This window comes from Grammomys surdaster, unplaced genomic scaffold, assembly GCF_004785775.1.
Source record: "Grammomys surdaster isolate TR1022 unplaced genomic scaffold, NIH_TR_1.0 149, whole genome shotgun sequence".
Taxonomy (NCBI): domain Eukaryota; kingdom Metazoa; phylum Chordata; class Mammalia; order Rodentia; family Muridae; genus Grammomys; species Grammomys surdaster.
In genome coordinates this window covers 3,546,867-3,572,912 of record NW_021604607.1, presented here as the reverse complement: position 1 = coordinate 3,572,912, position 26,046 = coordinate 3,546,867, and the positions used below count along the sequence as shown (strand labels likewise).

Sequence of the window (26,046 nt, the reverse complement as noted above, 5' to 3'; positions counted from 1 at the left end):
AGATAAAAGCATTGTGGTAACCTGACGACAGTGAGACGTTTTCCATCTCAGATTGCTTTTCTGTTTTTCAGGGAGCGCAAAATGGGGAGGAAAAACAAACAACATGGGTCTGCTCAGAAAATAAATGTTCATGTCTCTAGGTTTCATGTGGGCGTTATTCACTATAGAAGTAATTCATACCCTACAAAATGAACTTGAACATGAGTTCTTCCTGTGTGTAGGCCAACTTGTTAACAAACAGGGCATCCACAAATAGTTAAACATTTCCCTAGAAAAATACATTTGTGGTACTTTGGTTTTGAGGTTGGTCTACAACTTCACATTTTTGTATATTCTACTTGCATTAATAAACTATGATTATAATACTTAAATAAAGCCTATGAGAACTTGGTCTGACAAAGTGAAAAAGGAATTTGATTTAGTTCTTTGTAAACATGTAATGATTACATATGCTGGACACTGAATTAGTACTATGCAAGAGTGAACAAGGTTCCTACTTACACAAAGATGTAGATCAAGGTGGGAATTAATTTTATCTCAGCGAGGGGTAGTTTGTATGACTAACTCTGAATAATATGTCCCAGGGAAAATTTCCTGCTTTTTCTCAGTATCTTCCAAAATTCCCTCACTGTTAAAATCCACAAAACTATAAGATTGCAACTAAAATCATTGCTAACAGTTTCATTAATCTCACACCCTCCAATTCTCTTCTATTCATGATGTCCTATTCATGAGATAAGACAACTATCCATAGCCAAACTCGATGTCAGAAACAGCCACTTCTCTGAAAGCAGCTTGAGTTTACAGCTAACAAGTTCCTATTGATGAATGGTGGCATCTGTGTCTTGCAGATAGAAAATGTTCAGTCCTAATGAATGCCCAAATTATCTCCAAATACTAAGATATAATCCCCAAGGAATGATGGAAACTAACAGGCTGAGTAACACAAAAGTCATAATGAGAGCTTTGAAAATAACCCATAAAGAATATTTTCTCCACTGCTAAAGATCTCCAAAGAAGGATGCCCCTAAATCAACTTCCCTGAGGCATAATAGTGCTTCCTCCTTTCAAGACAGTATTCTTAAGAATTAGTGTAATTCCTCTTTGTGATTGCTTTAATTCATTTTCTCTTCTTTTGTTGTCAGTAGATGCTTATTAAGCCATTGAACATATTTATTCAAAGAATAAAGGATATCCTGTGCTTTATAGTAATCCGCTCTTAAGATAAAAGAAAACTGAAGCCACAGGCTCAGCATTGAAAAGATGTCACTTATTTATTTGATGAAAATCAAATATAAAAACCAATTATGTGTATGGATTTCATTTTCTATTTTTTTCTAACACACACAAAACAGTAGAAGTAATTTCAGATATGATAAAGAGATAGCTATCTATTCTCATGTAGGCTGATCTAATAACTCTTATCTAAGACTTATAATGCAGTTGACATTGCCTTGTCTTGATAGAGACTTTTCTCTCTTACATGCATTTTCTTATTTAATCATTACCCATATACTATGATATGTTACCTCTTTGAAGTGAGAAAAAATGAAACTTATAAATATCATACTTTGTGTAATGATCATATCTGAATTTCAACTCTAGAAGCTGATTCTAGAGCTTGAAGTCTTATTCATTGACAAGGACAGCTAGTCACTGACTGATCACATCAAAAAGTTCACTAATTTTCTTGGGTCAACTTTGAAATAAATACCTATTGTGTTGGTTTGGTTCATATTATTATTTGTGAAAAAAATGAATTTAGAACCTGGCAATACTGGTTTCTATGAAATTTTCAGCCTCTTAGATGGATTTATACTCATCTTTATATAAATAACTAATTCACTCTCATGTTAGTACAAGCCATATGTGTAGAAATGTATTAACTAGCATATGTATTTTGTAAAGAAAAGGTATGATTCTTATCTTTATATCAAAGTACATACAAGTTTTGCTAATTTAATGTAATAACAGATGCATGATACTAAGAACGTGCCAATCAATTTTTCCTGTGTGTTATCTCAAGTCCAAAAAGGCTTATGAATAACCCCAGGCAACAAGAATCACCTTGTCCCTTTAGATGAAGTGCCTTGGAAGACAAGAATACAGGATTTTTACCTGATATTTGCATAAATTAAAAATAAAGTACCAGGACCACAAATTGAATAGACTATGAAGACTGTTGCATATGTTGTAGTTCTATGTCTCCTAAGAGAACTCAGCTATTAACACAGCCCAGTGCAAGACAGAATCTGTTTTAGTCGGGATTGTAGGAAATTTCAGAACATTGACTTCTCATAATTATTTCACAAGGTAAAGATAGATAATGAATGTATCTATATCAGTTTCTGGATTTATATATCTTTCCATTTTTGATAAACAATCAGAATGGTTGTTATTCAGTGAGTTGATAGCTGAAATTTATGTTTGAAAAATACAATAAAATTAATTAATATTTTATAGTTTTTCATGATTACTTGAAAATTCCATGAGCTGCAGACAAGTTACACATATTCAAATATAAAGTCTAGATTCTCACTGCTATTCTCTTCCCACAGGTTGTATATAAAAATAATGATGTAAGACTGGAGTTATCACGACTTGCCAAGCAAGGAGATCCTAAGATGAAGATTCATGGTGTGGTGGCTTTTAAGTGCGAAAATGTGGCAACTTTAGACCCAATAACTTTTGAGACCCCAGAATCTTTCATTTCTTTGCCTAAATGGAATGCAAAGAAAACAGGCTCAATATCATTTGATTTCCGTACAACAGAGCCAAATGGCCTCATATTGTTTAGCCATGGCAAGCCAAGACATCAGAAGGATGCCAAGCACCCACAGATGATTAAGGTTGACTTTTTTGCTATTGAAATGCTGGACGGCCACTTGTACCTCCTCTTAGACATGGGATCAGGTACAATAAAAATCAAAGCCCTGCAGAAGAAAGTCAATGATGGAGAATGGTATCATGTGGATTTCCAGCGGGATGGACGGTCAGGTAATTTAACATTTTACTGTGTTGTTAGAACCTCCAAAATACAAATGATAAAATGGCTGTGTCTTAAGCAAACACTTTGTAGGTATCAAGGCAAGGAATACCACGTCTTGCAAGAAATTTTATCCTGAATTGGCAGATAACAGATTTTAGAGTTCTTATAAACTCAGCTAGGTTTTTATGTCTTTGGATATTTGAAGGTACCTGAACATTTAATTACAAAATGTAAAATAAAAATAAAAATAAAAATAGAATAATCAATCCATGAAAATGTATCAGGGTTGTGTGTAAAACACTTCAGTCCCTGTGGTAGGATTTAAATCTACCTCTTGATCAACTTTTCTTTGAGAAGTTTGAAATTCCAACAGTAGGCATTACCCATTTGTTTCATTTTCCAGCTTTGTTCCCTTAAGAGGGAAGTTTTCTAAACTTCATTGCACTTTAAAAGTTGTGTAAAGAATTGGACTTTGCTTAGTATGAACTTCAAAGAAAGAAAAAAATCAACCAGAAAGGTATGTTTTTATGCAATAAAATAAAGAGCTGGAAAGTCAGAAAATCGAGGAAGGACTGGTTTACTGGTTCTTAATAAGTGGAAACTCAGAACCCATGCTTTAACCTCAACTTGTCTCAGAAAATTTATTTTTAATTTTCTCCATTGGAGAAAATTTGTTTCCTTGGGAATTAGTGTCATCTCTGTTTTTCTGGTATAAACTAAGAAATTTTTGCTGAATGAATTGGAGAAAACCATAATAAACTCCCTGCCCTGCCTCAAACTCTCTGGAAGACATAGTATTTAATTTATCTTTAGAAACTTTCAAATAAAAGAATTAAAGCAAACGTGGGAACATGGTATGATCTATTATTTGAAATATTCGGTTGTAGATGGTATCAGGATGGTACATATACCTAGAATACAATTTTAAAAATGACTTTGAAAAAGAGAGAAATTTGACTCATATTTTATAGCATAAGTTTATTTATATTTTAAAACGGCATAAAACAAATCAGATTATCTTGTCATATTTGGGGGTTCAGAAAACTAAAACTAAAACAAAACAAAACAAAAAACTTCAGGTCAGTGATACTTTTTCTAGAAATGAGATACTGCAAATATGAAAATAATATATGATGAATACCAAGTTATTAGTAAATGTCAAGGAACATGCAAGACCAAACCAATCTAGTACTCATTTGATGACAGACTTATGTTTTAAATACCTACTTTCACAATTGTATGCAAATTATGTATTTATGTATATATACATATGCATTAATATATGTATGTATGTCACAGTATACATAGTAACATGTACCTAAAGGAAAAAACTGGTGAACGTTTTAATGGAGTCCATTATGACCATGCTAGTTATTAAATAATTCCTATAATTCTTATAGCATAGGACATCTAATATCATGTGCCTGATGTCTTTCTTTCATCATCATTTCTGTACATTTATTATCTGCTGTATGTAAACCTTCACTGGAGAATACCAAAGACAGATAGCATCTACTCTTACTTAGAAAGCTCAGTTTTGTACTGAGTGAATAAAACATTTTAAGTTTTATTTGCAAACCAGAAGAGGAATTAAAGCATGAGACGTTTGTCAGAATACACTGTAAAAAAATGGACATCCCTGAGTTTGTTGGTATTTTGATTGCAAATTACTTTTCTGTGATTAAAATATCAAATAAGAAAATTGGAACAAACACTGTGAAAAGTAAAACCAAATTCTGCCCTTCAACAAGTTGAAGAAGGTAGCTCACATTATGTGAGCCTCGCACAGGGGACCATAATGTCATTTTAATGGCTGCAGATGTTAATATTTTATATATAGTATTTTAATTAAGTTCTATATTTGGACACTGAATTGATCTGGCATAGATCTGTCTTTTAAAATTTGAATGAATACATTTGCAGTTTTGTTTTACCCAAAGCGTATTCTGAATGTTGCTGTTGCAATGCAAATGTTTGTATCTGAGATCAAACTATTAGACATAGAATCTCAGCTAAATTTATCCATTTTTACATCAATTAAATTCAAAGGTTCTAGGAAAATGGTTTTCCATATCACAAAGAGAAATAGGATGGCTATTTCAACAAGATAGTTTGGGCTGCCTTCTGAAGTGACAAAGGGTTGAATTCCTTGGGCACTCCCTAGATAAATTCCCATTTAGAAGGCCATAGTATTTTGGTTGTAGGGACTGGAGCCTCTAAGTTACTCTTTCAGCAACTGATTTTATTGACTTAGATACTAGATAATTAAAGCAATCATAGCTATTTGATGTCAGTATAACTACTAATTTTCTTAATCTGTGGTAAAATTGAAGTCATAATAATGAATGAACATAAATTTATATTTAAATTTTTTCAGTATTCACATTTCCTAATTTATTGGGCATAATAGCTATAATGTCCGTCTGTCTGTCTGTCTGTCTGTCTGTTTTTTCCATCTTTCTATTTCTGTCTCTCAGTCTGTCTCCTCACCACACACACAATAAAACAGAGTAGCCTATTGTCAATACACTCTTAAGAAGATATATTTTTTTTACATTTGAAGAATGTAGCAATTTTCTTTGTGAATGCAACTTCTTTAACTTTATAATTTCATTTAATTGCTTTCTTGAAAGCCATTTATACAATAGAGAATAACAGGTACTACCCTTTTAGGAAGACAGTGAGAACTTCCAAACTCAGACATTTGAAATAATTCAAACAGAAAGGTCAATCATTGTTAGATAGCTTTGCAAGCCTGGTACAGGAATAACAAGCTTTGATGAGGACAAGATGCAAGTTCTGCTTGTTCACAAGACCTGTATTGCTAAACAAACATGTAGATAGGAGAAAATTAGCCAAGTAGGAAGATATCCTCTCCTCAAGTATTGAGTATTGGATCAGGCAGCTGTCAGTGACAAGAAAGATAATCACCAGGTCACCAGTCTTCCTGGTTGTCCATCTTTGGGTCCTCTGTTCACCAAAAGGGGTATATGAGCTCTTAGAGTATGAAAAATACTGCCTTCCTTTGCATGCTTAAATTTCATTATGAGTAGTGGGTTATGAACACAACTATGAGATATGAGATAATATAACTTACAAAAAGTTATCACAATATGTGCAACAAGCTAGTAGGCAGAGATACAGCAGGAACATTTACAGCTAGAAGGTTAAGTTCGTCTCATGATCAAAACAGAGAACTCATGTAATGGTTGCTAAAGCAGAACCATCTAAGTGTGGCAAACTCTGCTGGTTAAGAGGAAACCTTCATTCTGAGTTTTTACCAACCTATGAAGTACATTTCATTTCTAAATGTAGGGAAGAACCACACACTTTAATTGCCCCATTTTAATATAAGTTGGCCACAGCAGTTTCTAAAGAAAATGCAGCTTCCTTTGGTTGCCTATGGGGTTTATAATCACCGAAATAGGAGCTAAAGTCACTGAGTTATCTGCAGATGACTATATAAACCCTGCAATTAGCTGACAAAGGACAAGCCATGCAAACTGCAGGCATGATCTAATGCCTCTGAGTGAACAATTTATGTCTTAGAAAAGCAGCTATTCTATGTGCATGTCTTAGCTGCTAGGATAAAAGTCCTTCGTTCTTGAGTTAATAAGTATACTACGAAAGTTCATATCCTTTTCAACTTTGCAGGACATCATTCAAATATATCTTTCCCACCCCTCTTCCCTTTCTAAACATCCCTGTTATATCTCTGCTGGTACCAACTGTGACAACAAGCAGCTGTCCAGGTGTTTAGCTGAAGTATGAACTGTCCTATAATTAGGATAAGGTTAATGACTATTTTCTTAAGGCAAGAATATCGTTTAAATTCAGTTAAACCTGTGGCTCAGTGAAGGATACCCTCTCAAAAAATTTTATAGTGAATTTCCAGTCGTTTTTTCTTCTCTTCTTGCAAACTATCATTACACATTGAAATAAAGAGGAAACTCATTATTCTTGTCAAGTTCTGCTTGTGTACAGCAGGGCAGAGCAGACGGTATCAGCGGTTATTCATGGGCAAGCCTACATTTAACAGCTAAGAAACCACTGAGATTTGAATTGAAGTCATAGAGTTCTAGTTAAGAACTAGAAATTATAGTGGGAAAGGCAGTCTCTCTCCAGAGCACATAATTAGGGGTTTGTAGTAATCACAATTCAATGTGAACAGTGCTTGCTAGCTGTCTATTACCCGCACTGATTTATGTGTATATCACTCATAAATTGCCACTCTTACACAGTCCCACTTGATCAGCCATTAGCCTGTGTAGGTGTGAGGTGAACTTGCACTCCCAACTGTAAAGGTTTTCCATAGCTCTGCTCACTACCTTGTTGCGGACATTGGGATAATTTTTAGTAAATTATACTAATGTCTTATATCTTATAGTTGTGTTTAAAAACAAATACCCATCAGCAGGAAGACTGAAATACCTATCAATAATTTACCAATTATTTAGTCAAATAGAATCAATTTGCCACAGAGTTTCTATACCAACTATTTTTTAATTTATTTTTTATATTTACTTACTACAGTAAGATTTAAAGATACAAATTCATTTACATTTTCTCTACATTTGTAGCACTTTTGTTTTGGAAATCTTTTGATCATTGTAAATGTGTACCTAAGTATATACTTGCTGATGCACTATAAGCAGAATATTCAGCCTACTTGTTTAATTTGATTTTTATAAGGTCTTTTTTATTCAAAAATGTCTGAGCGATGGTGTTTATTTTCTGGGGGGCATATGGTCTGTATTTAGAAAAGAGAGCTCACAGCACAGTTGCCTAGAACCCAGGCCCTTAGGACTTCATTTATATTCACATGTACAAACACAGGACCAAACATCTGCAGTAGCAGGCTGACTGCTGCTTTAAGCACTTAAGTGTGTCTTCTCACTGTGAAGATGGAACATGCACATTTTAGTTGAGATGAAGATGTTATGCCACCCTAGGCCACTATAACTAGACATTTCCTTATCTAATAAACTTTCCTTGCTTGGCTCACTGCAGGACACTGTTGAGATGGAATGTGTTGGTGAGAAGACTGAGTGACAACTCATGATTGACATTCAGTTGTATAGCTTGACCGTTTTTACCATCACGTGGAGACATACAATGAAACATGCTGTGTATTATGAATATGCTAGTTGGCAAATAAAAAGACATTTTTGCCAACCTCATTCAACTATGGGTTAACTTAAAATGAGCATGTGCAGTCAGAAAACTGTCAGCAGCAGTCGAGTAACGTCACAGGTGCTGAAATGTTGCTTCATAGCCATTGTTCAGTTTTTCAGTCAGCATCCACAGTGAGAGCTACTGAGGCTTGCCATGAACAGCCTCTCTTGTAAGCTGAGAGCTGACATGGCTACTTGATTTGATTTTCAATAGTAATTTAAAACAGGTTCTGTTAGCCAGTATCTCAATTGCTGTTCTTCTGCTCTGGACAGGTAGAGCACCTTCTCTTACTCTCTGCAGTGTGATGCATTAGGCTTTCAAACTTTTGTTCTGAAGTTTTTACATAACTCTCCTATTCCTTAAGTTCCTGAACTCACAGATAAATTTTAAAAGAAAATTAACATGGCATTTTTGTATTTTCTAACATTGTTTTTCATTTCTTTATTTAAGTCCTATATGTGACATTAAAAAAGAAAACACTAAAAGCTACAGAAAATCACAACCACACAGCTGCCCTCACCAGCCTCAATCTTCCTAACCCCAAAGAACTGTGGGTAATATTTTAGGGTTTTGTTACCTATTTGTTCTTACAGTTTTAGAAGAGTTATGCATTTTGGTGTTTTGCATCATGCTGTAATATTAATGCATTCTGCTTGTCTGATTTTATTGTACACTTTCATTGAGTTTGAATTTATTACTAGAGTAGAAATTTGGCAAATTTATAAGTTTCTGGAATCCAAGCCTTTTGTGAGCTGAATTACAGAAAGATAAGATTGTCATTTAACTTATATTGTGTGATGCAATCATTCCACTAATTATTCAAAATGGATCTTCAGTGGTCATCTTGTCCATCCCCTGAGTTTGCATAAATCTTACAGGGAGGCCCATAAATCAAACTATTTGGCTAAAATTGCCATCTAAGGAGCTGGACCTTAAATATGTTTCCTCCCACCAGACAAAAGCATTTTCTATCACAGTATGTTACTTACTAAACCTTCTTTCTAGCAATTTATACATTCATAGTAATTTAAAACTTGAGACCACATTAGCTTATTTAAAATCACATCTTCCCTCCTTGTTTCTATTCACCATAAAAGCTAATTAAGGAACTACAATAGCCAAGGAAAAAAATATAAATGGGATAAAAAGCCAGTAGAACATTATGAACACCATACCAAATTACAAAGTTGATTTCAACTTTTATAACAAGGAGATGCTTTCTGCAGATTTCTTTCATTTATATACAAGTTATATAAAAATTGAATTTTCCCTTAAGCTTTGGAATATTCTCATACAAATATCACTGTATTTACTAGTTGGTTTTTAGACTCCTTTTTTATGCTGTTAAAACATCAAGTTTAAAAGCTAATGTTATGAATATAGTTTCCACATTAAAATCACATAATACACACATGTCTCAGTATTGTGCTACAGTCATATTCCTTTAAGAGCTAAGTACTTTGGATTCTTGTGTACTGAGTCATGAAGCACTTGTCGAAATAAATTCTTACACATGGTTAGCTTCCACAAATTGTAATTACTGAAATATAATAATATTTCTGTAAAGTATTAATTTATTGTACTAGAAACTTCAAGTGCAATTATTGCAAAGAGGTATTGTGGAATGCATACTATGCCGGAATCGTTATATTTAAATTCCCTTATGCTCATATATACCTGCTGAAATGGCTTGAACTAATTCAATTCTGTGGTGACTCTGCTGCTTAACTCAATCTCTTGAGTAATATCCGTAGTAAAGTCATTAAGGAACTTTACAGCTGAAATCACATATATGTCTAGACAGGGACCATAGCACAGGTGTAAGTTGAAAGGCTAACATCTATTTGAGCTTTGCCACAGCCACAGAATGTCTTTTTAAGTTACAATTTTAACTCTTAATTCAAAAAAATTCAAAATATACAAATCATTCTTTTCAGCTCAGCATCTATGCTTTCTCTTTTCCTTACCATGTATTCAGAGATACTCCTACGATAGAAGGCCAGATAGATTGACCACGCATAGAAAAGACTGATTTTTACTTTGGTCTTACTTCATTTGGAATATTCAGCGAATAATTAGTACATATATTTGTTTGCCATCTCTTTTTAGCTTTGAGCTTCATCAAATCAACATTCTAAGTCTGTTGGATTATGTTTGAATAGAGATAGAATTGTTTTCCTTTTACTTTTTGTCTTATATTTTATTGCTCATCCCCTGGGAACACAAAAATTAAAACTCAAAGGAAAACAAGAAATGTAAGGAACCGTAATTGAGGATCATCTGACCGCCAATGTTTTCTGAGCTGTTTCCAACTTGGTAGCTCTAAAACACATTTGATAAAATAGAATTTGCTTTAACAAATGAATATAGCACATAAAACACCAGGGTATCTAGAGGAAATAAAATTCAGTATTTTAGGCGTTTTCTTTTTTTAATGTGTATGTGTGTACATGTGTGTGTGTGTGTCTGCACCTACACATGAATGCACCCATGCATATATGCACCCACTGATTTACATGAAAACTGTGATTTTTACCTATGAATTGCTATCAGCTAAAACCTACTTTATGGAGATGGGGATTTGAGGTCCAGCCTTTGTAGAGGAATTGTTGATGGCTATGGAAGGAGGAAGAGTGGTGTGGTCACTGGTAGGTTGGTTATCCATATCCCTGTGGATGTCCCTACACCTGCGTGAGTATGGCAACACTTCCTTAACTCTGGACATTATAAATGTGAGAATAAAACGGGGACAACAGAGATGGAGTAGGAGGCATTAGGGAAGTGAGGGGGGTGGACATCATCAAAATGCATTATATAACTTATGATACTTTCTAAAACTTAAATAAAATATTATTTTTGAAAACTACTGTAATGAAAGAGTAGTTGTGAGAATTTGTGAGGAACATCTTCCACTAGATATGTCAACAAACACCTCCAAGAACATAACTGAATGTAATACTTTGTTCAAAGCAGGCAATCAAAGCAGTAAAGAACAACTGAAAGATTTAGTTTCTTCCTTTTCACTGTTAAGTCAGGCGAACATAACTGAATGTAATACTTTGTTCAAAGCAGGCAATCAAACCAGTAAAGAACAACTGAAAGATTTAGTTTCTTCCTTTTCATTGTTAAGTCAGGCATCTGTGATTGTATGAAACACTTAGCACACGCTTTGTCTTTCAGAGTATAGACATGGAAGGTGAGAGAGGGGGCAGGGGAGAGGGAGAGGGAGAGGAGGAAGGAGATGGGGAGATGTAGAGGGGAAGAAGGAAGGGGAGAGTGGGAGGGAGGGGGGAAAGGGAGAGGGAGTGAGAGGGGGAAAGGGAGAGGAAGAGCATTCTGTGATGATAACTGTGGCTCTCTCTCTCTCTCTCTCTCTCTCTCTCTCTCTCTCTCTCTCTCTCACACACACACACACACACACACCCCACACTCCAGACCTAGTGAGTATTCTAGATATAATATAGGGGCAATAGAGAGAGTATCACACTGAAATTCTTGTGTTTACGGAATGTCTGAGAATTTCCCTTATTTGTGGACTGTAACAGTCTGATTAAAGCATTTAGTCTTGCCAGTTGCTTTATAATCTCCCTGAGCTGAATTAAGCTTGTTCTATAAATAAAATAGGAATTCGGGCAAAAGCTATTTAAAGAAAATTATCCCCATAGTGTTGCAATGTTGGTTTTTTAGGTTGTATTTGTCAGATAGGTTCCTCTCTGTTACATGTATATATTTTTATGAAATTCTGTTTCCAGGAAGACTTTTTGAATTTGTCCTTCATCTAGCCCATTGCTTTCTATGTCTGCCTTTCTGCCTTGTTCTCAAGATATTCTTTCTTCAGCTTATAACTCACTTGAACTGGTACAGAGGATAGGGCCCATCTGTGCACTTGCTCCTTAGTATTTTGTACAATACTGGTTACACAACAATTCTTTTTTTTTTTTTTTTAATGAATGTAGTGATCATTCTGTTAGGTATGAGTCCACTCACCTCAATATTAGGCTTCTCATTTTCTAAAATTTCTTTTATTATATTAAAAAAACTATAGTTCTGATGTGCTTCTAAATGAGAGTTTTCTTCCAAACATTGCCACAAACGAAAAGAATATAAATGAGTACTTTGTCTTTTTCTCTTTTTAAACAGCCTCCATCGAAAAATCCCTACCAGACACCTCTCCTGGCAAGACCAACATGGCAATGCCTATGTTTCTCCCCTGGGAGCTTTTCCACTACTCTCTGTGAAAGTCTAGAGAGACAAAAGTCCCCATAATGACTTGGACACCTGGGAAGTTTCTTTCAGAGGCTCCCATGCCCTTCTCCCTCAGAAAGACAATCCCTTTATGAAGCTCAGCTCGAGATGGTCCCTGCTGCCAGGATTTAGACATAGAAATGGGACAATCAGCCTCCTATTCTTAGTTAGGTGTATGTTTTCACTTGGGAAAAGCCCTGGGCTTTGGGTTTCTTTAGAAACAAATGTACTATACGTTTGTTATTGCATTCCCTCCCTGAGCCTTGAGGGCTCCACAGAAGTGCATTGGTATCAGCTATTTTCTTACCCTCCTGTCTTTGTCCCTGTCTCTGTCTCTCTGTCTCTGTCTCTCTCTCTCTCTCTGTCTCTCTGTCTCTCTCTGTCTCTCTGTCTCTGTCTCTGTCTCTGTCTCTGTCTCTGTCTCTGTCTCTCTCTCTCTCTCACTCTCTCTCTCTCTCACCTCTCATTATAATTTAAACACAAACTACAAATGTAGGAGCAATGGATCCTTCTTTTGGTGTTTTGTGAATACAATTTGCATCATAGAGATAAAAATCCTTTCTGGTGATAAATTACTGGTAGGAAATTTTATGGTCTGACAGTACATGTTTAACTTTTTGTCAGACATGTGCTTTTAGTCATTTGTAATGATTCCACATTTTCCTATAATTTTCAAATATTTCCATATGAATGAATAACTGCTCATTTAATACTTGAGCCTTGGAATCATATATTATATCAATAGGTAAATTAATAGATCAATTAATCAATTAAATCAATAGAAAATTTTCAGCTTGAAGTGTGGGAAAGGAAATTATTGATTTTGATAAGTGATTTGGTTTAAAAAGAGGCAAGTGATTTTTTTTTCTTGAATCTTTCACCAAGAGTGATGGTGAACATTCCTGTGATGTTTGTTATACTCCAGACTCTGGTGTGTTTTCTTAAACACACAGGGCAGACTTCTATTATATGTACATATCTATAAGGAAGCCCAAAGCATAGAAATGAATCTGTACATTTACGCACCATAAAAAGTTTCATCTGGACTTTGGAAATCTTTCAAACTATTATAACCAAGCAGAAGATAAGAATGAATGATCTTTTCTTGGCTTAAAAATTCATATATATACGTGTGTGTGTGTGTGTGTATGTATATATGTATATATGTATATATGTATACTTGTGCATATGTGTATATGTGTATATGTGTATATGTATATATGTATACATATGTATCTATTACTAGTGCTTGCTTTTACATATACTGAATAGTAACTCTAAAAGCAAGGACTTGGGCAAATAGAGTATTACTTCTTTCTAGAAAATGTCCACTTCTTTATTATACGATTTAGTTAAATTTGAGTTGTTTAAAGTTGACAACACTATTAGTTGTATATATACTTTGGTTTTATGGAATCAAATAGGACCACATTAATTGTAATTTGTTTATTTCTAAAGTTATATAATCCCATAGATGACTTCACTTTAATTGGAGGTATCAAATATTGAAATAAAAAAGAATAAGAAATGACTATACATATCTGTACATAACAACAATTTTTTTTAAAGCCATGATTTTGAAACAGGGCAAGGAGAATTATATGGTTGGGTGTTAAGGGAGGAAAGAGAATGGAGAAATGATGAAATTATATTTTAATTTAAAATAATAAAAGGAAGTATAAAAATAGAAATGTCTGGCCTTAAGACACTCTGCTGAAGAGAGGAAAAAGGAGATAACTAGATCATATTGTGTGCATAAACAATTTCGTATTTTCTTGTCTTTGTAACAGGCACCATTTCTGTCAACACACTGCGCACTCCCTACACAGCTCCTGGAGAGAGTGAGATCCTGGACCTAGATGATGACTTGTATCTGGGTGGCTTGCCAGAAAATAAGGCTGGCCTGGTCTTCCCCACCGAGGTGTGGACTGCTCTGCTCAACTATGGCTACGTGGGCTGCATCCGGGATCTATTCATTGATGGCCAGAGCAAAGACATCCGGCAGATGGCGGAAATTCAGAGCACTGCTGGAGTGAAGCCATCCTGCTCAAGGGAGACAGCAAAACCCTGTCTTAGCAATCCTTGCAAAAACAATGGCATGTGCAGGGATGGCTGGAACAGATACGTCTGTGATTGCTCTGGAACAGGCTATCTCGGCAGGTCCTGTGAGAGAGGTAGGCATTCCAAGTTTTAGCAACTAGTCCCCTGCAAGAAACTTTTATTAAATTTCTATGTCAAGCCTGAATTGAAACTTCTAGTGACGTAACCCGTAGTCCGAATCCCAAGATCGTGCACAAGTGATTGAAGTACCTTTAATAGTTTTCAAAGGGCTTGGTTAAGTGTATCCACAGCTCTGCAAGTGTGCTTCAGATGTCTAACTCACAAACGATGCCTCTTTTGTCCAGTTTTTAACTGATCATGGTCGTACATACATGTCTAATTTTGTTTCTCTGCAGTCTCTGTATAGGCAACCTCCTTAGAAAAAGATAGATGTACCTGTTTTTCTCACCCTCTCCCTTTGTAAGAGGAGGAATGAGTGTTGGAAACAGAATGAGGATGGTGTCAACAGCGTCTATAAGGACCCGGATCATAGAAGAACAGATTCTAGCAAACATGTCCTTCCATCGACCCATGACTTTAGATAAATGGTTTAGTCACTATGCTCATTGTCACTTATTTTCTACAATGAATCTAAAAATCAATATGAAAAAATTTCGATGAGTTGATCCATCATCCTCTCATGGTACAAATAGCATCCCTCTGTGAGGTACTCAACCTAACCAGTACCATGTACATGAAGCCATGCACATTCATTTGCTTTCCTTCAATCTTAAAATAGCTCTAATTTGGCCTAAAAGTTTAAAAGGAAAAGGTAGGCATTTATAAAGTGATTTTTTTTAAATCTTAAATACATTGGCTTGTCAGCATGACTGTCAACACTAATAAATATTAACAAAGTAATGTAATTATACATTAATCTGTGTACCAAAATGCCATCAGTATTCTGTCAGAAGTAAAATCAGACAGGACAATAGATTGCAACACATCATGTAAGCATAGTCATTCCCCTTATGAGACTACTGCAATTCCTGTGAATTGACATTAGAGCCTAGCTAGTCCTGCCTCCTTTAGCTTGTTATGAGAATACTCTTTATATATTCCTCTTTCCCTTCTCCTTCTTAATTAGTTTGTTTATTTTGGTTTGGAAAACTGCCAAGAGAGAGGAACAAACGGCATAGCTCACAAAGTAAAATAGAGTTAGGTACAATATGAGATTACTAGACATGTATGAATTAAAATTTGGTTTCAATTTTAATCACTCAAAAGGATGCCGGTTATCCTGATGTCTCTTGGTTAAGTGCAGCTAGAGAAAGTGTGTAACTCTACTGCCAAATGAATTATAAAAGCCTCCAGTTAAATATGCATGGTGTACCACCCTGTGGCAGTATTCTGCTACTACATATGGCAAAATGAAAATAGAAATGCTAGAGCTTTTTGAGTCGGAAGGGGAGAAAGGGAATATTTATATACTGCTGTACTTAGAGGTAGAGACGGAAAGCATATACAGATCTCAAATAAAAATATAATAGCAAACATAATCACTAGGATTTAACATACATTTTAAATTTATGGTTAGCTGGGAATTTCTGCAGATCTCTGTCTCTCGTCGTTTCTTAGAATAAAATAATGGTATCGTGTTATTTTTGTTTTGGACTACAACAGCACATTGCAGGAAGATTTTCTCTTCTGCATTGATGCTTTACCCACATGACTGTGCCTCTCCTGAGAGCAAGAGTGATATAAGATGGTTGCCAGGCTCAATACCACAGAATAATGTGGCTTCTGTCCACTTTTCAGCTGTGTGCTAGTTCAACAAACACAAGAACTTCTGAGTTTCAAATTCCAGAGGAAATGTTTAACTCTGTCTCCTCTCCAGATACATTCATTCTAAAATAGATTGCTAATCATGAAAGTTGACCGAAAATTCGTGTAATTAAAAGACAGTTATAAAGTTCCTGTTTTAACATTAAAAATAAATAGTTAGAACATGCCTCAGTCTATGCAAGCCACATCATAGAATGATACTGCAGTTATGCTTAATTCCACATTATGAAAGCAAAGAAAAATACACTAGAAACATATCTGTGACTTACAAAGGAAGATAATATTTTATTCTATATATATTGATTCTTTAAGAATGATTAATGCAGAAATGGTGTCTTGCATATATATTAAATGTTGCATTTTCTTTATATGTCTTTTTAATGCAACGAGTTTTGAAGGTTAGATTGCATAAAAATTATTCTCAGTGATAATGTGAAGTGAGAGCATTGGTGTGACCAGAGGTCTATTGCATACTTGTTTGTTAACATTCTAACAGATGGAAGGACAGATGTCAGAGCAGTATAATTTGGCTCCCTGTCTGGTTTTCATCGTTGATCACAATATGTGACTGCCTTTCAGCAAACCTCAGCACAGGTGTACACTTCAGGCTGCAACCAGGAATAATGCAGAAAAGCCAATTTATCAAATCCAATGACAAGAAGGAGACAGAGAAAACAAAGTTGAAACTATTTTTCTTCCCTGCTTGGGAAGCAATGTCTTAGAAATATCCTTCTAAAGAACTCTTTTTTGATGTTCCAAATGATAAAATAATTTCTGCAAATGTTAAAAGATGCTGCCGAATAGCATAACCTTCAAATGTCAGAATGTTGTCTCACATTTATTTGGCACTTCTAGGCTCCAACCATGTGTATTTTCCATTTCTTGCCTAATTAAACATCAACTCTAATTATGAGGAATCGTTTATGCTTTCAGTTGTCATTTATCAACAAGTTATCTTCACATTGAGACTTGTTTGAAATGGCATATGGGGGCACTCGACTTCTATTACTTTACTATTAAGCCATTCCTGAAGCTTATTGGAGAACGGTAAAGGCTAATGGGCTTGATGTTTTTCCCTACTCTGGATGGTACTTCATAATATACTAATGACTAATCGTTGATTGTATATGCCTAAAAAGATGAGTTCTCAACTTCGTACTCAAATTGAGCTATTTATAAATAAAAATTAAGGTTTTAATAATATTATTATATAATAGAGTAGTTATGTATATTAAGCCAAATAAACTAATAATAGTTTAGTCCTTTTATCTACATGATAGCATAGTAACAAAACAATCTATAATGAATTTATTACTTTTATTGAATTATTTGTTGGTTTGCATGATTGACCAAAGGTTAGGCAAGGGAAAATTAAGTATCAAGTCTCCCTTAAAGTTATATCGAAACCCTTTAGAGCTCACTGTGAGCTCACAGTCAGGCTTTAACCATTGCCTAGGCAGCTACCACCTGGTTGTCTACATTGACTTCTATGGTTTACAACATTGTCCCATGGAGAAACTTCTCATTTAATTTGAAAATTTGATAATATAAAATAAAATGATATATTTTAAGATTATATTTTATGTTCTCAGCTATTAGAGCTATGAATAACAACAGGTATAACATCATAAATAAATCCTTTTGTAGTTTAACCTTCAAATTAGACTGATTTTTTTTTTGTCAGACATTACGAAACTGACTTGGTCTAGTAGTAGGCATAATAAATGCTTTATTGCTCTGGGGAGTGTTTATACAAGCTTTGTATCCACATGCCAAAAAGATCTTTCAGGTGCTTTTAGTGTAGATGGCACTTGCTAATTCAAGAAGCATTTATGGGGTCTCTGCTATGTCTGGCTCAGTTGCTTGATGGTGCCTGAGTGGTGAACAACTGATCTGCTTCCTCGGGGAGTTTTTAAAAGAGCCGTTGCAGATAATACCATCCAAAAAATGAGAAGTTACAATTGCAAACAAGAGGGATGATAGTTCATTCTGAGGAAGGAGCCATATTGTCCAGAAGAATAGTTCACCAAAATCCAGACTTCTGAAAAGACCTAACATTAATAGGTAGAAGTTAAGAAGTTTCCATATACAGGCATTTCTGAGTGCAAATGTTTCATTAATGGATGGACTTGGAATGCATGGAACAAACAATTAGCGACACTGATGGTAAAAGCTGAGGGCAGAGAGATTCTAGTTGCAATAGAACTGTAGCCATATGTTTTAACCCAAAGAATGGCCTAACAGGAAAGGATTTCCTCTATAAGGGTTTAACTTGGCTGCTGCATGTAGAGAGAAAGGACAGGCACAAATATACCACATAGGTAACTCTTTTAGCTCTCCAGGTAAGATGAGAATGGAGATTGATATAGTTTAGCTATGAGAGTAAAAAGCAGCCAACCAAGACACAGATTGTAGTTATAACATGAAGATATATAAATGTGAATACAGGCTGCACATGGCAGAGAAACTAAGAGAAACCCACAGGGTTGTCCCTGGACAGTAATGTAACTATCTACTTACTGAGATGGAAATGATCGGAGAAGCATGTTTGGAAAGTCCTTGTTTGGAGAAAGGTGAATTAAGAGTGAGATTCTAATTACATTTTAAGTGAAGATAGGCAAGAGATGGGGAAGTGTCCACCAAAGTGACTACGGGGGAGCGCATGCATTGCTGAAGATCCATTAATCCAGAGCTGGATGGAAAGATCAGAATAGGTGGAGGGAGTCCTGGAAACAATGTATAATACTCAGAAATTCCAGCTACCCATTCAAGCCTTGAATGGAAACAAACGATAAGTTTCTTAGAAAAGCTTCTGTGCTGACTTTCTGAGAGAAAAACTTTGAAAGTCAAACCAGAAAGGAATCGTAACAATGAGCACAGTCACAGTCATAAAGCTATGCTGCCCACTGGTAAAGCCAATGGCTATGCCATGTAAATAACGGAGGCAATGCATTCTCTCTCTTACTTTATTTTCATTTTAGGTAGTTTTTCTTTTATTAAATGGCATTTTGAAGTTTGAATTACCAGAAACAACAGGAAAGCAACATGACTCAGACTTGTCTCTCAGTGTCCCACCACCGTATGGTATTGAACACTGAGGGGTGCTGTTTCTTAAGTAGTCTGGAGCCAGCAATTTTACTACTGATTCCTTCTTGTCTTTGGTATAGTGTTGTGATTTCCACGTTCCTTAATTTAGAAGCATACCCACACAAATCCAAATCCTATTCTTGGCCGCACCCATATCTCATCTATAAAGATACAGATGCTTTGGTGATAACTCAATATTTAGAACATCAGGTTTGTTCTTATAAATTATGTCTTAAATTATTTCTTACTTGCAAAGAAGGTTAAAATAACATTATGTTTTAAGGTGTCTTAAAAGCTTTTCTCATTAAACACAGTAACACAGTAGAAATCTCATTGCTTATTGGATGAATATTAGCTTTGATAGAGAGGATGATATCTACATTTTAGCAATGTATCAATTTTAGAGTACATGATGTGAAAAAAATATTGAAAGTAGCTTCCATTCCCAGGGATTTTCCAGACAGTCCTGGTCTTAGATATCTTCCAGGAACATCCTCTTCAACTTTTGCTCACGCAGAATCAATCAGAGCCACAAGACTAACTAGTCTTGTAGGACAGTTAGAACTCCCACTGTCCGTGCACACATACATCATTGCAATCTTTCTAGCCAGGCTTACTCTGTAGCTCTTCAAAACAATACATCCCATGCTTTTTTTTTTACAAGGGAATTTATATTCATAAATCATGTATAGCCCCATATGGTCAATGCTATAGTATATGCAATTGGTAGAGGGGCTTTCTGATGGTTAGTATATCCGTAACATATGAGGGAGTCTGCTAGGATGTCTCTTGACATTACAAAACGAGAAACTCATTTCTGAATCAGATGAGAGGGTTTTCCTATTGACGTACTGAAAAAACAAAAAACAAAAAACTCAGCAGCCTCCTCTTTCGAAAGTATGTGTGCACTACACTGACACAAACTGAACTGAATGCATTTCCTCCCATAGAGGCAACGGTTTTGAGCTATGATGGAAGTATGTTCATGAAAATTCAGCTTCCGGTGGTGATGCACACCGAGGCCGAGGATGTGTCCTTACGGTTCAGATCCCAGCGTGCATATGGTATCCTGATGGCAACCACTTCTAGAGACTCTGCGGACACTCTCCGACTGGAGCTAGATGCAGGGCGTGTGAAACTCACGGTCAATCTAGGTAACAACAATGCCTTCCGCAATTCAGCTAACACTTCTCACTTTTTGTTCAGTTTTGCCTGCAAACATTTATTGACTAGCCTGTTTGCTGTGGAAAGTAAAACAGTTGAGTAATGCTTTGGTGGGCATCACTTTTTTTATGTTCCTCATAATTTAGTGTTTTGTGATTCCTATCAACAAGGCTTCGGAGAAGCACTATCAGTGAGATGAAATTTGAAACTTTGAATTATGAGGTTTTAAGATGCCTCAAGCTGAATTGTTCTTGTTATATTTTTTGATGTTTCCATGGGTCATAGATGACACCCTTGCAAAAACAAACGTCTACATGTGTTAAATAAGATAACATGCACATGGAATATCTAATTCATACTTGTTCCTAATTCCTCCATGGGCTTCTCCTTTGATAGCCATCTTTGTGGTCTCCATCTCTTCTGTTCTGAAGTGTGGGATAATTTGCTGTTATTCAGCAATCCACAACCCTTCAATGCCCAAAGTCTGCGGCCCTCAGCAAACAGCCATGAGAACAGTAAGGACACAGGCTCCTTTACAGACAGATAATGCTTTCCTGATTAATGGCATCATCAACAGGGTTGCTACAGTAAAACCTCACCGATCTGGATGACTTATGGAGTGAAAAAATCAAAGAAAACATTGAATTGTAGAATTTTAAGAGTTGAACATTTTAAACTTTTTATTTAATTTAAACCTCAAATTAATATAAGCAGCTGAAGCTTGTGAAGTGATGGGCTTAGAGGTTTACTTCAGTGAATGGAGGTGAAAGGTCCATCTATAACAAGATCCCTATTTTCTGCAAGTTCTGCCATTAGCTTCTCCTGAATCCTTGAAATTATTTTTCTACCAGAGGTTGGCCTTTCAAAATCTTCTTTATTCATAGGTACCCTCCCCAATAATGTCTTTGTACCAAGGGAAGATATCATATTCTGCCCAATAAATTTAATATTATCATTAAATTCAAATAAATGAAAATGAATGAGGTTTTACTGTACTTCTTGACACTATTAAATATACATTCTCTTTCTGTTGTGTGTGCACGTCTGTGTGCATGCACACACACACACGCACGCACACACACACACACACACACACACACGAATCAGGAGAAGATTAAAACCAAATTTTGCAACCTTGTAGATTTACTTTTAGAAAGATGATGTGAACAGTCAACCCATGACTTTCATGACAATCCTACATTTTCAAATTGTGATGGGTACAGTATTAGCTTAGAAAATAGAAAAGTAACTCATTCTAGCATATTGCATTTAATTAATTCAATTAATACAAGTTTAATTAAGTTTATTAGTTAAACACACACACACACACACACACACACACCTTTTTATTGTTCTGTTAGAGTTCCCTCTAGTGAACATTATAGGGTGCTACAAGAAAATTGAATAAATGGCTTAATTTCACCAAGAGGCTGTTATGTTGTTCTAAATGAGAACACTTAGAGAGATCCTCACCAGCAAAGCATTCTGTAGAATGAGTTGTGTAGCTGCTGGTCCTTGGCTGTTTGCAACCACTTTTCTGATGCGGTTGACGACACATGACAAACTTAGCTATATGGACACAGAATCTAGGTTTATATTTTCCACGTCCCCAAAGGCAATAAATAATAAAACAAAAATCCCAAAATGTATCTATCTCTCCATAAAAACTTCTGTGTAGTTCTTTAAAAGTGCTTAACTGTGTTATCCACAACAGAAATTCTGTTTTTATATCTGTTTTCATATGAAGTGAGCATACAAAAGAAAAGACCAGGAATGTAGTGTGAACTTGCCATACAATGCATAAAGACAGCTTTGTTGGCTCCTAAGCAAGGCCTAGGCCTGTGTGCTCCATGGGACGGCTACTCTACAGCCATTGTATTTTCTAAGGGTCCATGCAGTTTTTCTTTTCTCCCTCTGTGAATACAAGCAGAAATATACATACATACTAGATTAAGAAAAGAATAATTTTAATTTGTTTTTCCATTTGACTGCTATAGTTGTAAAGAATTCTGTGAGCCTTTGTGGGATATTAGATTTTGGAAGTCCAAGATGTCTGAGCCTAGCTGAGCTTGCACTGTACCCCATTGTGACGGAGCACTTTTAACTTTTGGTGAAGATAATAGTCTGTTCTTTCACAGATGGGGAGAATGTTGCAACCGGTCTAAGCCAAGCATCTTTGACAGTTAACTACCTCTTATGTCACTTAGATTTGTCACCATGTAGCTCTGTTTGAATTGGCCATATTATTAAATGTTCTCTTGTTTTTGATGGTACAATTTCATTACAATAAATCTGGGTTCTAGAAGTCTATAAAGAATAATGATATGGAGTGGCCAAATTTGCATGTGTCTGTCCCCAGAAGGGTGGACTGTAATTTTATTGGATGTCTGCAGCTATTACCTTGAAGGATAAATATTCATTTTTCATCTATTCTTCCCCATCTAGATTGTATCAGGATTAACTGTAATTCCAGTAAGTGCCAATTCAAAATTTTTAAACTGTTCTTCCTCCATTACAATGTAAGCTAGTCAAGGAAAAGAGAGAGAGAGAGAAAGAGAGAGTAAGAGAAATGCATTTATAAATCTCATGGTATCACTTTAAAGCAGTCCATCATCTGGGATGTAAAAATTCATTTTATATTTAAAAAGGGTTTCCCACTAAAGTTCCTTCTCCTGTTTGGGAAAGTAGTGGCATGCATTTTGAAGTAGAAGACATTTGGACAGATCTTGAGGTCCAATAGTTTCCTTCATAATTAAATAGAAAAACATGCCATGGACCTCATTTCGTCCTTTTGCTATCCCTTAATTTAAATATATAAAAGAGATGTCTGACTTATTTTGGGAAATGTTATCCAATCTTCAAAATGACACAAAGATTTACATAGACACAGTGTGTTCTTCCTTATCATATGCTCTTAGAAAATCATGAACCAGAAGAGTTCATTCTTGATTATTAAGAAAATTTACGTGTTGAATTTTTACATCCTGATCATATATCTACAAAAATAACTAAAACCATTCAAATATGTGATATGCATGATAAATTATGAATCAGAAAGATGCATGGACTGAGTTTTATTTCAATTTTGATGGAGATGGGAAAGATACAAGGACTGTGGTTTTATTTTGAGCCCTAGCATTAAGCAATACGTAAATTGATTACAATTCTTTTTGTGAATCTTTAGATTTTTCTTTTCCAGGTTTTGCTGACCATATAAAGGAAGCTCTTCCAATGGCCACAAATTCAATAGCTATGCAATAAAATGGTTTTAGAAAAGCTCTAATCTCTCATTGTTGTAGTAAGATTCTGGTCTCTGCCCCTGGAAGCAGGCTGCCTGTGCATTGCTGGCAAAATAACTTCTCCACTAAAATGCATTTTATTGCGTATTCTTGAGCTTCTACACAAGCGATCCATATTTGTCCTCATGTGTGGTAATATTTTTAATCAAAAAAAGGTGAGTCTGATAAATCATTGAATAAATACTAAATTATAAACGACATCAAGCCATGCCAGGCACTTAGACATTATCATAAACAAAATAATTCCTAAAAAGTTATCTCTCTGAACTTTAATCCAAATGCAATTTCAAGTATGCATCTCTTCCTCTCCAGTCATTATCTTTGATAAGTTGCTGAAAAGTAATTTTGTAGGTTTGATATATCTGATTCTTTAGGCCTGACGGAGAAGTGCAGACAGGCGAAGTGACAGCCATAGAGTCTTTTTCCATACTTTAGGAAGTTCATGGAATAATTTTGAAGACAAAGATTTTCACCAGTTAGTGATTTTTTTTCCCTTTAAAAGTAGTATGAGTTGCACCTGAATACTTGAACTACATGAATGGATTTCATGCTCTCAGCGTACACTTCAGACAGGACTGGAAATGGCTTAGCTTAACTGTAGTCACTGGAAGAAACATTCAATGGTCAGGTAATGTTCCCATTTTCTTTCGCCTTTGTTTTATTTGGAAAGCAGTGGGCGGATATAGTGAGTTTCATAAAGATGAGTCAAATCTGAAGATAGTTTGGAATTTACATATCTAATAACATTCACCTATTTTCATCTGCCCTGCACATGGTAGTTAGTCAATCAAAAATTAATTAGAAATATTTGCATCTCAGTCAAATTTCAAAGAGCAATTTATTTGTAGAACTTCTGTGAGCCCTAAGCTTGTCTGACACTTTTGCATAACATCACTGTCTTGAAATATTAATATGAAGCACTTCAATTGATATATTTTAAGAAAGCTACCACAGGCATTAAATGGTCTATAGCAACAACAGATTTCCACACAATGAAGACAAATACTCTAAATTGTTTCACTTAAGTAGAAGCCATCTGAGATAAGCTTTCTATACATTTACTTAGAATTGCTTGGCAGTTTCTATAGCACCCCCATTTCCATCCTCCTTTATCTAGTCTGACATTGAAAGCTGGTGAGTAGAGAAAAGGACATGTCTGGGCATTTTCAGCCCTTCCCTGTAAGAGACACCTGCTGTGTTTCTTCCTTTACAACGCCCACATTACAAGTCTAGATGTAGTTCTAGAACCTTCTGTAACAGGCAAACAAGTTTTCCTCTGAGAAAGGACAGAAATTCCAAGAACTGACTGTGTCACATTTCTTGTGGCTGTTGTTTGAGTGTTTCAATCTTTTGGATGGTAAAGGAAAAGTGTCCAAGACCCATTGGAGTTCACTGCTGATGTCAGTATGAAAATATGATACCTGAACTTTAAATTTAGAATGTGGAGAGTTTGAAATCCATAGGCTGACAGGTAAATATGAGCATCTATGATCCCCTCTGTCCTCTGCTCAGGATAAAGGAGCAGAAAGATTATCTTTTCCTTATTTCCCCTATTATCAGTCACTTTTCTGTTGAGATAAGCACCCAGACCATAAAGAGCTTAGAGAGAGTAGGATTTGTTGGGGCTTGTGGCTCCAGAATCCATTGTGACAGGGAGGCCTGAGCAGGCTTTGCTGCTCTCATGGTGAAAGAAGCAGGAATCTAGAACATCACGTCTTCACATGCAGAGTCAATCAGAAGTAAGAGGAAGCTGTCCAAACTAGCCCTCAGTGACATACTTCCTCCACCAAGACTGCACCTCGCAGAATTTTCCCACATATTGCCACCAAATAGGAACAAGTGTTCAAATGCCTGAGATAGGGGAGGGACAATTCCAATGCAAACCACACCCTGACTTACTAATTTTGTGATACAATTGCCACAAAACAAAAAAAGCCTGTCTACCACCTTTTAGTGAAGATAATTTCTTGGTGAGTAAAGATGGGTAAGAACTGTGAATTCACATACATTTAACATAAAGATGAAAAATATTTGAATTAATTGAAAAACCTGTAGATCACTTGACAAAAACCTTCATAAAGCTATACTAACATGGACTAAATAATGATAAAATATTGTCAAACACAGTGTTTTTAGCTGAAGCCTCAGTCACTGGCTATAAAATAATGGCATGAATATATGAGTATTCTGCAACTTCTTGAC

The 26,046-nt window shown here is 35.5% G+C and overlaps 1 protein-coding gene across 9 annotated transcripts in view; it reads left to right on the top strand.

Moving 5' to 3' along the window:
* The window catches only part of Nrxn1 (neurexin 1), a 1,062,527-nt gene that overhangs the window by 448,388 nt on the left and 588,093 nt on the right, over positions 1–26,046 (top strand). For 5 of the 9 annotated variants that reach the window (XM_028765070.1, XM_028765069.1, XM_028765067.1 and 2 more), the window contains 4 exons: positions 2,559–2,997; positions 14,200–14,583; positions 20,332–20,535; positions 22,991–23,017. In XM_028765070.1, coding sequence (XP_028620903.1) covers positions 2,559–2,997; positions 14,200–14,583; positions 20,332–20,535; positions 22,991–23,017 — 1,054 coding nt within the window. The remainder of the gene's footprint in view (positions 1–2,558; positions 2,998–14,199; positions 14,584–20,331; positions 20,536–22,990; positions 23,018–26,046) is intronic. The other 4 variants (XM_028765076.1, XM_028765071.1, XM_028765075.1 and 1 more) reach the window with 1 other exon arrangement.